General features: G+C 45.6%; 1 protein-coding gene across 1 annotated transcript in view; it reads left to right on the forward strand.

Moving 5' to 3' along the window:
- smg1 (SMG1 nonsense mediated mRNA decay associated PI3K related kinase) overlaps window positions 1–15,666 on the forward strand; it is a 65,748-nt gene that overhangs the window by 27,469 nt on the left and 22,613 nt on the right. Inside the window, exons 24-43 of the mRNA XM_085785157.1 lie at window positions 39–172; window positions 1,874–2,185; window positions 3,194–3,335; window positions 3,461–3,611; window positions 3,922–4,042; window positions 4,608–4,859; window positions 6,038–6,189; window positions 6,420–6,555; window positions 7,276–7,420; window positions 7,578–7,716; window positions 8,257–8,475; window positions 8,561–8,741; window positions 9,912–10,073; window positions 10,289–10,506; window positions 11,556–11,710; window positions 12,606–12,828; window positions 12,916–13,162; window positions 14,244–14,473; window positions 14,988–15,233; window positions 15,327–15,465. Of these exons, the coding sequence (XP_085641283.1) occupies window positions 39–172; window positions 1,874–2,185; window positions 3,194–3,335; window positions 3,461–3,611; window positions 3,922–4,042; window positions 4,608–4,859; window positions 6,038–6,189; window positions 6,420–6,555; window positions 7,276–7,420; window positions 7,578–7,716; window positions 8,257–8,475; window positions 8,561–8,741; window positions 9,912–10,073; window positions 10,289–10,506; window positions 11,556–11,710; window positions 12,606–12,828; window positions 12,916–13,162; window positions 14,244–14,473; window positions 14,988–15,233; window positions 15,327–15,465 (3,704 nt within the window). The remainder of the gene's footprint in view (window positions 1–38; window positions 173–1,873; window positions 2,186–3,193; window positions 3,336–3,460; window positions 3,612–3,921; window positions 4,043–4,607; window positions 4,860–6,037; window positions 6,190–6,419; window positions 6,556–7,275; window positions 7,421–7,577; window positions 7,717–8,256; window positions 8,476–8,560; window positions 8,742–9,911; window positions 10,074–10,288; window positions 10,507–11,555; window positions 11,711–12,605; window positions 12,829–12,915; window positions 13,163–14,243; window positions 14,474–14,987; window positions 15,234–15,326; window positions 15,466–15,666) is intronic.

The raw sequence follows: 15,666 nt of genomic DNA on the forward strand, positions 1-15,666 counted from the left end.
CATTTGGCCGTCTTCCATTATGAATAATGTCCGTGTAGGTTTGAAAAGGCGGCTCTGGAGTACCAGGATCAGCTGTCTGCGGTTACGGGGATGGACTGCAGCATTAAAACGTCTGAATGCTGTCTGCTCAAACTCTCCAGCAACATGAGCAGCCCCAAGCACACCAGTAACGGTAACCACAATGTTTCATTCACTCCCACTGCCACAAAATGAAATGAGTTTGACTCCTCTCTCATTTGCACTTCAGTGTGTTGAAAGTGATGAACTGGCAGAAAACAGACTCGTGTTCATCAATGTTAAGAGCTGCTGTTACAGGGCCTGTTAATGACCTTAAATGTATCTGTAGCTGGGAAGTGATGATATCCATCATGTAAAGGCTTTAAAGGAGCTTTAAATTGATATATACCTCACAATATATAAATCAAATCACTATTTCTGTCAAACTGAAAGAGGAACTAAGCAGGATTTCCCTCGTGGCTATGCTACATTTTTACCTCAAAGGTATAATTAGGAATTTGTGTAGGAATTTCCCCCATCTAGCGGTGCAGTTGCATATCGGAACGTATTCTTGATGTTGCATTCACGTGAAATCGGGCAGACGTCAGACAGACAACAGACACTGCATGTAACAGGATAAACACGTCAGTACGAGGCAAAACAATATAAATAATATTCTATATGTTGTCATGGTGACGTCGTATTGTTAACCTGACCCACGTTTTACCTTCTTTCTCTCGTTGAGTAAAATGATATCCGGTTGGTTTGCCGACGGCCGTCTGCCTGACTGCACCTGAATGCAAAATAAATTACACACTGGGGCTTTAATTAAAAAGCTCCAGAGTAATTGTGATGGTTAACTACAGGACTTGTTACGAGTGAGAACGGAGGCTCTCTGCCTTCCCCCTGCGTGTCATTTCTGAAAACCAACCTTGCAACATCAGTGTAGTACCTGGCCGCCGCCACCAGTGTCCCAGCTCTCGTCTCTGCGCACCACCGCAACACAAATGCACTCCGTAACCCGTAATCGTTTGTTTATGACAGTTAAGACTACACAGATATACACGCCGTAACATTGTATATAACGTTATCCGCCGCTCCATGTATTGATTTTTCGCCGGCTTCACGACCAGACCTCAGTGTTTCCCATATGTTTATTCGTGGCGGCCCGCCACAAATTGATTTTTTGGCTTTTGGCTCGACCAACGCAATATCGTTCTGTTCATTGATCATAGCGCTCTTTCTCCATTATTGGCGTTCACCCCCACCCCCCGTTGGATGATCCGACCACCCGCCACAGTCCCCTTGCAAACCTGTGAGAAACACTGGACTTGCATAGTTCCTCTTTAAGCACACTTATTATATTAAAGTACAGAGAGACAAAGATCTTTGTCTCTTGGGTTTCATCAGGTCTCCATGGGTCTAGGTAATCATCAGGTGGAGGATCATGCGGTTTTTACCGCTCACTCACTCGCTGACCTCGCTCCTTTTGTTTTCCAGCAGCATCACTTTATTAGTTTCATTTTTGCATTAATCAAGCCGTGTTTTGTTGTAACCTTTTTGTCTATTGAATGGGAACGCGGGCGAACATATGGACAGTTGTTTGTTAAGAGCTCATCAAAAACAGTCTCCCACATCCATGCAGAGTGGGAGGAGAGGAGAAAGGCAGGACAGTCGCTATAATCTTTGTCTCTCTAAATATAGAAGATAGAGAGGATAAGGAGGTAACACTGATTATAGAGAGTGGTCTAACTTCTTGTCTCTTACAATTCCCAGAAGGAGCAATGTTATTATTATTGTTATGTTCAAGAACTTAGGTCATTGTGTATTTGTCATGTTGACATGTTAAACTGCTCTCTCTGTTTCCCTTGAACAGGTGACAACAGGAAGACTGTGCTGCTCAAGTCCAGCGAGTGTTCTCCGGAGGTGGTCAACTTCCTCGCCAACAAAGCCTGTCAGTGTTACATGGCACTCTGCGATTGGCCCTCGGTGAAGGAGTGGCAGTCGACCGTCCACGCCCTCAAATCAAACTCCACCAGTCCGCTCAGCATCAGCCTCAGGGCCGATTTCAACTACGTCCAGGCCCTGAGCCGCTTCGAGGAGGGAGATCTGGCCGAGTGCGGGACTCAGCTGGAGCTGCTGCCTGGAGAGGACTACAGCTCGCTGTCCAGCAGCAAGGACAAGCTCGGTAACTCACTCTGGAAAACCTTTGAAAAAGAATACGTTTCCTGACTGAAGGCCGGAGTGAACCTGTTCATGTTTTTAAAGGAATAGTTCACCAAAAAAAAAAATGAAATTCAGTCATTAGTGACTCATCGTCATGCTGATAAATACTCCGGAGTAGTTTTTTATTCCTCAAAGTGCATCTGGAGCCCCGGGAGGCCGGTTCGTAGTCCAACGAAAACCATATGAGAGTAATAGGGCCGGACACAAAAACGTCCATAAAACTACACAAAAATCATTTAATATTCCTTCACACTGCTCGTCCACTGCAATCCAAGTGTCCTGATGGGATATAGTTTACTGGAAACGACGTCATTTAGGACATTTTTACAGCCTAAACAGTCCTGTATTGAAATTGCCTGGGGCATGCTCTCGCGTTCATGGTGCCCAACACAAACAGGTCCATAAAACTACACAAAAACCTTCTAATATTCCTTTTCCATTTAGGCACATCCACGTGCATGGCGTGAACGCAAGAGTGCGCCCCAGGCAAATTCAATACAGGACTGTTTAGGCTTTAAAAATGTCCTAAATGACGTTGTTTCCAGTAAACTCTGGACTATATCCCTTCAGGACACTTGGATTGCAGTGGACGAGCAGTGTGGAGGAATATTAAATTGTTTTTGTGTAGTTTTATGGACGTTTTTGTGTCGGGTCCTATCACTCGCATATAAAGTTTTGGGTCTCCAGATGCACTTTGAGGAATAAAAAACTACTCCGGAGTATTTATCAGCATGAGGTTGAGTCACTAATGACTGAATTTCATTTTTGAATTGAATATCTGAAGTACAGCTGTCAAGATGATAACTTATTTTTTTAACATGGCGCTATTCCTATATTTCATGCATACATTGACAGTTTAGGGGTCATGATTTGTCATGGAAATTTGCTGCCAAGTCGTGGATAAAATCATGGAGATTTGTTGGCTAAAATGCGCATGAACCCTAAATGGTGTAAACACTTTCTTCATCAGATCTGAAGAGGCTTCTGCCCTCCATGAGTCCAGATCCCACCGAGCTGCAAAGAGCCATCGAGGTGCAGCTCCTTCGAAGTGCTGTCAGCGCCATGTCCAAAGCCAACCAGCAGCAGGAGCAGAGGAGCACAGCCAATCCAGAGTGAGTACAGCTCTTGAGGTACACTAGGAACAGAAGCCACTATCCGCTTTTTAATGGTTTAGGGATCCAGGTGCATTAGATGTGCTCTCTTATCACAAAGTGTTTTTTATGCTGTGATGTTGTAGTACATTGGTGCGCTGCCTGAAACAGACTGGACGGATCTGCCTGGGTCCTCTTCGCCTGTCCACCCTCACTCTGTCCGACACCCTACCCACCCTGCCCACCCTGCAGCTCCACTGCACCGCCACCATGGAGAACACGCTCACCGGCCAAGAAGTATGTGCACCCACACTGTCCAGTTGACTCTACTCTATTGTAGCCTGAATTGACTGCTCTCATAATAAGAATGCTTGCAGCTGTGTTGATCGTTCACTGGTTTGGACACAGGGGAATGGAAATTTAAAAAACAATTGTGAGAAAGAGCATGAGCAGAGTTACTAATGCTTTGTTGCAATGTTAGCCCACAGTGAACAGATGCAAACAGAGCAGCAAACAGAGCAGCACAGTAAACGTCTAAACCGACGACACCAAAGAAAAGCAGCTGGATGTGTAATACCTCCCTGTGCTGTGTGTGTGTTGTTTGCAGGACTGTGTGATTCCTCTGTCCAGTGAGGCTCTAAGTTCTTGTAAGCAGCAGGACATCCGTCCTTTCCTCCAGGCCCTTCGATACACCATGTTCCAGAGACAGCTCCTCCACAAGCTCAAAGGTAGGGGAGATGGTGAACTAGCAGCACTGAGGGCCACAATGATATGGCTGTTTGTTTGTTTTTCAGACAGGCTTTTATTAAACCTTTTCTTGCAAAGCCAATGCAACAAGAACAACATAGAACATAGCACTAGCAACAGCGCACAAGATAACAGATACTTAAACCTGACAAATGAAAAGAAAATAACATAAATGAGTAAAAATAATAATACAAGTATCCAGGGAGTCCAAAGAGGACAGTATAATACTTACTCAAGTTTAATATCGTATCACACTACAGCTCTACATCCTTTTCCCAAGGATATTGTAGTTGTGTTCTTGCTGTTTGGTTGTATGCACTGATCAATTGAATAAGTTAATATATTTTTTTCATATTCTGTTGTGATCACCTGTTTTTATGTAAATATGACTCCAAAACCAGCGATTGTCATCTTCACAATATAAGCCTCTTGTTGTTTCACCAGTGGAAATCTCAACATAGTTATAAAATGACTGGAATGCTGTGATCAAACCATGTGTTTGTCCATGGGAACCTCTGAGACTTCTCCATGTCCCTTCCTCTCCAGGCTACTCTTCCTCAGTTGACGGCCACCTGGTGGAGCTCTGTCTGACCGCTGTCAAATTTGCCCGTAAAAAGGGCAACATCGCGCTGGCGTCCCGCCTGCTCAACCAGTGCAGCGACGGGACACAAGAGGAGAAGCAGCAGCAGCAGGACGAGCTGAGCCCGTCCTTCAGGCGCATCGCTCTGGAGGGAACCCTGGGAGAAAAGTGGGGCCCAGAGCTGCAGATAGAAAAAGCAAAAGTGCTAAGAACCGCAGGTGAGGAAACGGGGGACAGTCAGAAACGGTGCACTGATAATGGTTGTTTATAATATCAACAGCTGTCACCACAGTGCTGTGTAAGATTCAAAGATGCTCGGACAATGAGTTTCATGATACAGCTCACAGAACCTACTGATGTTATGGCACAGGGGTCTTCAACATGACCAAGGACCATCAAGCTGATACTATCTATATTGCATAAAATATTGTTTTATATTAAACTGGGCCTAATGCCATGTATAAACGTACCTCGTTTTTGTGCATTCAGTACTAAACTATTCAAATCCACAGGGCTACTTTCTCGCCTAAAAATGTTTGAAATGTAAATATATCACTTTATTGACATTTCAAACATTTTTAGGTGAGAAAGTAGCCGTTTAGATCAGCAGTGTGTCGTTAATTTGTCTAAATACCAGCTGTTTACAGTTTTGTTGGATGAATTTGGCGCTTCTCAAGCTAGCTGTTGTGACCAACGCACTTCTGGTTACTTTCACAAAATAAAACACCCGTTGCCCTTTACATACAGAAAACCATGACGATAGAATTTGTGCTTTTACTTTGAAATAGCAAGCTAACCTACCCTCGATGTAGCTAGCTTGAACCAAAATAAACCGTCTTAGCTTGAACCCTCCGTTTTGATTGATCTCGTCTTGTTACCGGCATTTGACCGCTCAAGATGCCTTACCGGAGAGTTTTGTCAGCTCTGAGACGAAGATCGGCCCGCTGGTTTCCGTTTAGAGTTGCTGAAGAGTTTCTCTGATGACTTTAGGTGGAGGCAGGCTAACACTACCGGTACACTTTCAGCGTTTGAGCTAAGCTAATTACGGGCGATACGGGCTCTCCCTTGTTACTGCACGCACAGTCGAAAGGATGGTGTCTATCTGCTTGTCATGGACTCGGGAGTGAGGCAAGACACGAAAACAAAAATGTTGGCATATCCCTTTAAAGACGTCTGCTATAGCAGAACAGATTTGCATACAGGTCACAGTGTCAGCCAGTAAAAGGCATCAGGGCTGATCTCAGCCGCTGTCAATCAAAGTTTGTTTATATAGCACTTTACAACATCTAGAATGATGATTCCAGTGATATGTTGATGATCAGGTGACCAGCTGTCGGCGCCCACAGCAGTGTGTCCATGTTCCTCAGCTCCCTCTAAGCCATGTCTCTGTCCACAGGCCAGTCTCTGCCGGCCATGGAGATGCTGAGCAGGGCGGCTCTGTCCTACTGCAACGTGGGGAAGAACGAAGGAGCTGCCTGCCGCTCGCTGCTGACGCTGTGTAAATGGCTGCTGGCTGACTGGAAGGACATGACGCCTCAGCTCAAACAGGCATGCTTACTCATCACTATAGTTCTACTTTACTTTGGTATAATATGTCACTGTAATATGATATGTTACTGAGGTGTTATTCACTGGTACAGAGGATCTGTGAAAAAAAACCCTTAATCATGATTTTACTGATATTTAGTAGTTAACTTATTATAACGTTGTCTTCTTTCACACTAGTAGAAGTATCATCACAGCAAAAACTGAACGGGTGGTGTGATGTTTGTGTGTAGGTGGTGAAGAAATCGGGAACGGTGAACTCATCAAACGCAGTGGGCAACATGTCTCCTCTGAGCCGGAACATCGCTGCTCTCCTGGAGCTGCCCCTGGAGGACCAGGGCATCCCGCACATCGTGGCTGAGACTTCAGGTAACACCACCAACAGATACACAACCTGATGTGTCCATCTTAGAGGAGGGGGAACACACTGATTCACATAAGAAGTGTAATTGTTATATTTTGTGATGCTAAAAAGTGATTGATTTTTGTGCATTAAACTGCAAAGCTCGGTACAGAACAGGGACAGTGTACAGCATCGATGTACTATAGGCATCTTGTAGATTTGTTTTTGGTTTTTGTCTATATGTTACGGCCCCAAAGCAAAAGAAACAAAGGCTCAAAGAGACTAGTCAAACTGTCATTTTAGTTTTTATTAGTTATAGTTCATACTCTTTTTTGTCTAGTAGTTTCAGTCGATTTATTTTTTTATTTTAGTTCATTTTAGTGAGAATAACCCATGCCTATTTGAGTCTAGTTTTAGTCAATGATCTCAGTCTCTTCCTAGTAATGTCATTCTATTTAACCCAGTCAATATAGTATGATTACCTAGTATAGTATAGACAAAACCAAATGTTTCTTTTAGTGAAACCCATTTCACAATTCAAACATGGTTATCTTATTATCGTTACCTTATAGACTCAAGAGCCTTTGCTTAATTGAATTCCACCCACCTTTCCCATCTGATTCCATCAGGACACTATTCACCATTCCCACCTCCAGTCCATACGCACTCATTAACATCTAAGCTGTATTTTTCATAATCAGAATTTGTGGTCGATGTTTAACTGTTGTGTAATCTTGCCCGTGCAGTGAGCGTGGGTGTCGGGGAGCCAGACTTTGTGTTGGGTCAGCTCTACCAGCTCTCCACCAGCCTGGCTCCAGAGGTGGCCAAGTCCTGGGCGGCTCTGGCCAGCTGGGCTTACCGCTGGGGCAGGAAGGTGGTGGATAACGCCAGGTTAGTGGAGTGGCTTTGCTATTTTGATTTATAGAGGAGGTACTGCTGCTGTTTGTTGCTGTCAGATATATGCTGACTGCATGATTTGATCCCATAGCTGGTGGAGGTGTGTTGTTTTGCATATTGCAGACACTAACTTTGTTTTTTCTCTCTCCAGCCAAGGGGAGGGGCTGCCTCTCCTGCCTGGGGAAAAGAAGGAGATAGAAGAGCTGCTGCCAGCAACCACCAGCGAAGAAGACAAGGACACCATCTTCAGCATTCTGGGACAGGCCATGTGTCGACCCACAGGCATTCAGGTAAACGGCTGTATTTTTATCTTTAAGAGGAACTAGCTTGACTGTGCCACATTTTGACTTTACTTAAACATCTTTGGAGTAATTGTGATGGTTTAATAAATCGCTTAACTTTTTAGGAGGGAGACTGACGGCAGTGTGCCTTCCACCTTCGTGTCACTTATTGCGTCTCTTGGCTGAAAAACAACTTTGTAAGATCGCAATCTCGTCTCTGCAGCACCGCGACACAAACGCGCCTCGTTACCCGTAATCTCTTGTTTACGACAGATTTAACTACACAAATATACACGTTCTAACATCGTATGATATATAACGTTATCTACCACTCTATGGATTGATTTCTTGCCAGCTTCATTGTAAACAAATGCACATGGCTGGGAGGAGGGTTAGCAACACAGAGGAAAAGTGACCAGACTTAAATAGTTCCTCTTTAAAACAGATAAAGCATGTAAGACAACAACTAACAACGGCTGTCGGTGTGACAGACTTTGTGATGTTGAAGCAGATGGATGGTTGTGACTGGACTGTTGTGTTGTTTGTCAGGACGAGGACATGGCTCTGCAGCAGGAAGACGACGAGGACGACATGGTGGACGTGATCTGGAGGCAGCTCACTGCTTCGTGTCCGTGGCTAGGGGAGGCGGGCCAGCCCGTCACAGACGGTCTGATCCGGGTTTGGAGACGGGTGGTGGACCGCATCTTCGGTCTCTACAGGGTCTCCTGCCAGGCCTACTTCACCTTCCTCAAGCTGAACGCTGGACAGGTGAGACCCCGGCGCTCCGTCGCCTGCGACGACCTGATGGCTGGAGCAGGTGAAGCGACGGCTGACTGTCTCTGTTGTGTTTTAGGTCCCTATAGATGAGGACGACCCCAAACTCCTGCTGTCCTGTCAGAACAACAAACAGAGCAATGATGATGTGATCGTCATGGCAACCCTGCGCCTACTCCGTCTACTGGTGAAGCATGCCGGTGAACTGAGGGAGGGGCTTGAGTTGGGCTTGGCCTCGACCCCGACAGCGCCTTGGAGGGGTACGTCACGCTTCCTCATGGGAATTTTCTCACCTGACTCAGTTTGAATGAACAGACTGGAAGTGTGTTCAACCCCGTCTCCTTCCTCTCTGGCAGCTCTTATAACAAAAGCGCTACAGCTGCGTTTCCATTGCAGGAGTTCCTGGTAAAGAGAGGGGGGGGTAGGAACTTTACAGGAACCGTCCTTTCACTCGGTCCTCTCTACCGCCCTGTCTCCACTGCGGAGCAGGACCCACCGGACTCTTGAGGCGTCGTGCTCCTGTTGTTTTTCCGGCAGTATAGACACTTTCCGTTAAAGCTGTGTTTTTAAATTGCCGTTTCAATTGTAATTGCGCCCTAATATATATATTTTTTTACTACTGTCTATAACTGACTTATTCTCTCTTTTTCCAGCCGTGAACACACTTTTCTTTTAATAATACTGGGTTTTAAACCAGCACTAAGTAACTTTTCAACCTTTATAAAATATTTTCATAACTTTTGTGATGATACATCGACTTACAACTAGTTGAATGACACCTCTGTCATGGCCTGAGGGGGTCTGTATCACTTTCTCTGGCACTAAGCAGCTTTGAGGAGCATGGTAGGAACCCGGCTCTCACTTAAGTTTCACTTTCACGAGTCACGACAAGGAGGGAGCAGGCAATGCTGCATGTTCCCGTCGGATTGTGTGTGTGTGTGTTTACTGTGAAATGATCCGCTGGTAACAGAAACTTAGTTTGGATGTCTTCTGTTAATTTCCATGCACCAGGAGATCAGAATGTTTGGGGCGCTACGCGCTGGTGCTCATGGGAGATGGAGTCTCCCTTCAGGCAAAACACTACCGCTTTGGGCCACTGGCGCCGCCAAACTCAACCAAAAATGAAAGTTCTTTAGTATTGCTTTAAAAACGCAGCTTATTTTAGGGCTTTCTCTTGGTGTCACATCCCGCTTCAACTAAGCCCAATCAGCTCGGAGTAAATCTCAAGCTCCACCTGGGAGTTTTTCAGACAGGGACTCCTTTTGGCCCTGTAAAAGTTCCTGTAGACAGCCCTTCAGGGGAGGTTCCTGCAGTGGAGACATGGACCAACGGCCCTGGCCCTGTAAAATCACCCTGAACTTCCTGCAGTGGAAACGCTTCTTATCACTTGTGGTTTTAAGCTAAGACTAAATAATCGGTGTCCTCCTCAGGTATCATCCCCCAGCTGTTTTCTCGCCTCAACCACCCAGAGGCCTACATCCGCCAGAGCATCTGCAGCCTGCTGTGTCGCGTGGCCCAGGACTCCCCACATCTCATCCTGTACCCAGCCATCGTGGGCTCACTCTCCCTGGGAGGGGAGGCCCAGAACGCAGGTATTTCTTTCTCTTTTTGTTCCAATAAAAATCTTCAGAAAGCGTTAAACTTTTGTCATTTATTTGATTATAAGGCATCACCTTCACTCAACCTTCTAGCGTACATGGTTTATGTGGAAAACATTCAAGTTCAGCGGATTTAATAAAAATGTAAATGATGAACAATGCTTAAAAATGCAAATGATGCTGGATTTAATTGATTAATGTGTTGACAGGGAGCAAGTTGCCGTCGGCTCTGCCCACTTTCTTGGGCAGCATGCAGGGAGAGGGTCTGGGTGGAGAGGAGGAGGAGCAGCCAGAGAACGGAGGACAGGAGGGAGCAGCAGAGGAGCTGTCGACCTTCTGCTCCAGCCAGGACCAAGCTATGATGCAGGACTGTTACAGCAAGATTGTGGAGAAGCTGTCTGTAGCCAACCCCACCATGGTGCTTCAGGTAAGAGTAACATCAGAATAACAGCATTATACAGAGTGTTCCCTTGTTTACATAGACAACACGCCAGTTCCTCAGTTTTCAGATTGTATTCTCAGTATCTCACCAGTGCCTTAAAGCTTCAGTTGGTAACGATTATTCAGTCATATTTGCTGGAACTGTCACTATATTCTGATAGTCGGACATTAAATTAGTAATTTAGGACAAAATCCAGCTCCTCTGGCTTCACCTACAGCCTGTAATTGTATTTGCCCAAATCCACCGCGACCGAGGATTCTCCACCAGTCAGGTAGAGGGAGCAGGAGGAGCAGCCAATCGCAGCTCGTACACGTCGTAGTAAGCCGACGAAAGTGAACGAAAGTAAACTCTGCGACTTGGTCGGACATTTCAAGATTATACACCTCTGTCAACCCCCATCCCTCCCTCCCTCCACACACGCAGACACACACAAGAAGAGTGCGTTTCATGGTGAGAGAGAGGTGAGATCGTTTTGGAGACTCCATTTATGGCTGCTTTGTGTGTGTGTGTGTGTGTGTGTGTCTGCATGTGTGTGTGTAGGGCGCTTGTCAGAGGTTCATCAAGGGACCTGACGGTGTATCGTCTTGAAATTTCCGACTAAGTCGCGGATTTTACTTACCAACTGGAGCTTTAATGGAATTTTGCATTTGGTACAATCATTCACTAGGTTCAAGGAAGAACTGATTAGACTTTTGTTGAAGTTCAAGGTCTCGGTGATCTCATGTTGTTGTAAATACAATACCACTTCTGTAGAATTTGACCACACAGTATATGCTAAATGTTTAAACTGTGATGACCTGTCTGAAAACAGAATAGATACATTAGTCAGAGGTTTTCCTTGAGGTCCAGCAGAAGGCACTCTGCAAACTGCTTTCTTTACTGAACGATTCTACAAAAATGGGAGAGGTTTTGTGTTAAAATACTGTAACTTGGATGAGGAAGCTGTCAGTCAAACCTGGCGTTAAGGCCTAGTCGCGACAGTAAAGAACTAATCTGTATTGGTCTTCTGCTAACCACTCGTGTGTGCTGAGCAGGTGCAGCAGCTGGTGGGCGAGCTGCGTCGGGTCACTCTGCTGTGGGACGAGCTGTGGCTGGGCGTGCTGCAGCAGCAACACATGCACGTCCTGCGCAGGATCCAACAGCTGGAGGACGAGGTCAAGAGGGTGCAGAACAACAACACGCTGCGCAGGTGAGCCTCACCAAACCAAAAGTTAATGCAAATGTTTGATATTTATTTTATATGACTGAATAAATGGTTAAACCCTAAAATTAAAAATGTGTTTAGTTTTATTTAGTTTATTCACAGGACAGTGTGCAACGGCATTAATCATTTGCATGAAATAAAAAAGATGGTTGCACCAGATTTAGCAAAATGTTAATTTCCACCTGTAGTCCCACATCTAAACACTGACACAACAAGACCACAGTCTAAAATACAGCAGAAGATAGGTGAAATGACAACAGGTGAACAGTGGACAGCACAGAGACAGTAGAGACACAACAATTACCACAATATTAAAGTTACTAAGTCAAGTGACCAAAAACCAAGGGGATGAGTTAACGCTGTACCCTGCATGGTCAGCATAGGAAAACAATTCATTTACAAAATACAGAATATGGGGAAACATTTTAAGGTGCCCAGATTTCCAATACAGAGATCTTATACCCTGAGGAAGACCTGTGTGAGGTCGAAACGTCTGTCCTTTTTAATAAATTATATTTTTCTACATCGAGGCTATGAGCTGAGCGACTGCTTTTTTCTTCTTTCACTGCTTTTGGTCCGGCTGTCAGCTCCTCTTCAATTCTGGTGTGCGCTCCTACCACGTTTTTTTTTTTTTTCAATACAGAGATCTTAAAATTTTTGTTATAAAAAACAAAACAGTTACAGCTGTGGGCAGTTTTGGTTATTCAGTAATCATGATTTTAGGTAAACTTAAAGAAAAGTCTGTTCTATCCTTCTTTGTTTCTGTCAGTGTGCACTCAAGGCCATGTGCAAACTAGTTTTTAATGCCCCAATCAGCCATGCTACAAATGACTGACCTGTTATACTGATCTATCTATTGACCTTCTCTGTCATTCTGTAGGGATGAGAAGATCGCCATCATGCGGGAGAAGCACTCTGCTCTGATGCGCCCTGTGGTTTTTGCCCTGGATCACGTCTGCAGCATCACCGCGGCTCCGGCCGAGACGCCGCACGAGACCTGGTTCCAGCAGACGTACGGGGACGCCATCACCACCGCCCTGGAGCGCCTCAGAAACCCCGCCAACCCGGCCAACCCGGCCAGCAGCTGGCTCCCCTTCAAACAGGTGTGTGTTTTTTGTATACATCTGTATGTGTGTTGATTCATTCAGGATTTCAGACAAAACCACTTAACCCAATTTGTATGTGTCCAGATCATGATGAGTCTGCAGCAGCGCGCTCAGAAGCGAGCCAGCTACCTGCTCCACCTGGATGAGATCAGCCCTCGTCTGGTGTCCATGACGACCACAGAGATGGCCCTGCCAGGGGAGGTGTCGGCCTCCGACGCCGTCACCATACAGAGCGTTGGCAACACCATCACCATCCTGCCCACCAAGACCAAGCCAAAGAAGCTCTTCTTCCTGGGCTCAGACGGTCGCAACTACCCGTACCTCTTTAAAGGTAGGAGAGCAGTGCACAGCAACCACCTGTGATTAAATCTGTTCTGTCCAACTGTCTATAACCCACCATGATAAGATTGTGAGTTAATTTCTCTCTAAAAGGGATAGTTCAACATTTTGGCAAATTGGCCCATTGCCATAATCCCTACAGTCTTAAGAGTAGGTTTGTTTCCTTTAATTTTCGGTGCAAGCTGTTTTTAGATGGACGGGGCAGAGATGCGAGCTGCTCAGAGCTACACTACGGAGGCTCATGGTATTTCCAGGCTTTCCCTCATCAAACTCATCAAATACACAATCCAACAACTTCAAAACGCTCTGGTGGACACGTTGTGACCTGCACATTCACCACGCTATGAAATAACGTATAATTATGGAATGTTATGAGACAGAGTTGTTTTCGAGGTAAATGCAAAGCCGATGTTGTGCCAACAAGAGACTGCTTGGCGAAAAACGACTGCCCCCGACGGGCGCGCACATCGCCGGCTATGCATTTACCTCATTTAACTTGTCCACCAGAGCGTTGTGGAGTTGTTGGATTGTGTATTTGATTAGTTTGATTTAGGAAACCAAGAAATCCCATTAGTCTCCGTAGCGTAGCTCTGAGCAGCTCGCGGCTCTGCCCCGCCGATCTAAAAATAGCTTGCACGACAATTAAAGGTACGGAACTGCTATGACTATAGGGATTATGGCAATGGGCCAATTTGCCAAAATGTTGAAATATCCTTTTAAATGTTAACATTCAAGTATAATTTAAATTTTTCACTCCACTTCCCAGTGGCTGCCAGATATTTTGAGACTCCCTCTGTGTAATGAAGGTGACTGGACTTTAGTTTGTGTTGTTAAAGCCCTGCAGCTCTCTGACTCAGTCCTAACACAGACTGTAAGCTTTGGTCTGTGATGGGGAGCTGTGGCATTCAGCAGCTGTATTGTAATGAGTTGTGTAGAACTGTGGTACTTACCTCCACCCTTCATGTAGCACACAAATCAAATTCTAAACTAAAACGAATCCAAACCTAAACGATCGCTCTAAATATTTGATCCTGCACTTAACTCCAGCAGTAATAAAACACTTTCTCTCTCAGGTCTGGAGGATCTACATTTGGACGAGCGCATCATGCAGTTCTTGTCGATCGTCAACACCATGTTCACCAAGATCAACCAACAGGAGCAGCCTCGCTTCCACGCCCGCCACTACTCCGTCACCCCCCTGGGAACCCGCTCAGGGCTGATTCAGTGGGTGGACGGAGCCACGCCGCTCTTTGGCCTGTACAAGCGCTGGCAGCAGAGAGAAGCTGTGCTGCAGGCTCAGAAGGTGACCATCTCCTCCGTACTACGCTGCACTGTATAATAATGAATCAGATCAATTAGGATTTTGTTTTTTTGTTTTTTTAGGATATTTTATATTTATACAGACTAGGGATGTCACGATTATAGATTTTCTTGGTACGATTATTGTCAGAGAAATAATCATGATTATCACGATTAGTATGATTATTATATTGAATAATTTTAATTCATAACACTATGAATGTGTAAAATCAGGCGCGGGGGGGTGTATGTGGCGAGGCGAGGCAATGCACCTGTCTCTTTAAGGCGCGTGCCGTGCACCTTATCTGGATGACAAGTGGTGGCAGCGCGAAGCTTCACTTTTCATACAAACTAACTCACGCGACTGCCACAGTTGTTAGATTTAATCAATGAGACCAACATTAATCTCCTATAAAGAGTTTAACCAGCCAGCGATGTCACAACTTAGTAATTGTGACATCCCTAATACAGACCTACAGAATACAGATTATTTCATTCATTTCATTTTCCCTGACCAGGCCCACGACTCGTTCCAGCAGCAACCAGTGCCTCCAGTCCCCCGGCCCAGTGAGCTCTACTACAGCCGCATCGGTCCAGCTCTGAAGGCGGTGGGGCTCAGTCTGGACGTGACCCGGAGGGACTGGCCCCTCAGCGTCATGAAGGAGGTGCTGAAGGAGCTGATGGAGGCCACGCCCTCCAACCTGCTGGCCAAGGAGCTGTGGTGTTCCTGCACCACACCCAGCGAGTGGTGGAGAGTCACTCAGGTAACCATGACGCTGTGGGATGTTGAGAAGCACGAGGGCTTCCCAGTGGTCCGCTGTTTTTGATGCATGTTCCTTTTCTTTGTCCTGCCGCAGTCCTACGCCAGATCCACCGCTGTCATGTCGATGGTGGGATACATCATTGGCCTCGGTGACCGTCACCTCGACAACGTATTGATTGACATGACCACCGGAGAGGTGGTGCACATTGACTACAACGTCTGCTTTGAAAAAGGTCAGCGTGCAGAGAATGACATGCAGACTCTACATCTGCTGTGAATGAGAATCATGTGTCTGATACATTGTGTGAAATATCTGTTGAGCTGCTTTGGCTCTGCAGCTTTGTGTGGCTTTAAAGGGATATTTCAATATTTTGGCAGAATTGGCCATTGCTATAATTCCTATACGTAGTCATAGCAGTAGGTTCGTTACCTTT

This window comes from Trachurus japonicus, chromosome 8 (assembly GCF_045865225.1).
Source record: "Trachurus japonicus isolate A0001 chromosome 8, Traja_1.0".
Classification (NCBI taxonomy): Eukaryota; Metazoa; Chordata; class Actinopteri; order Carangiformes; family Carangidae; genus Trachurus; species Trachurus japonicus.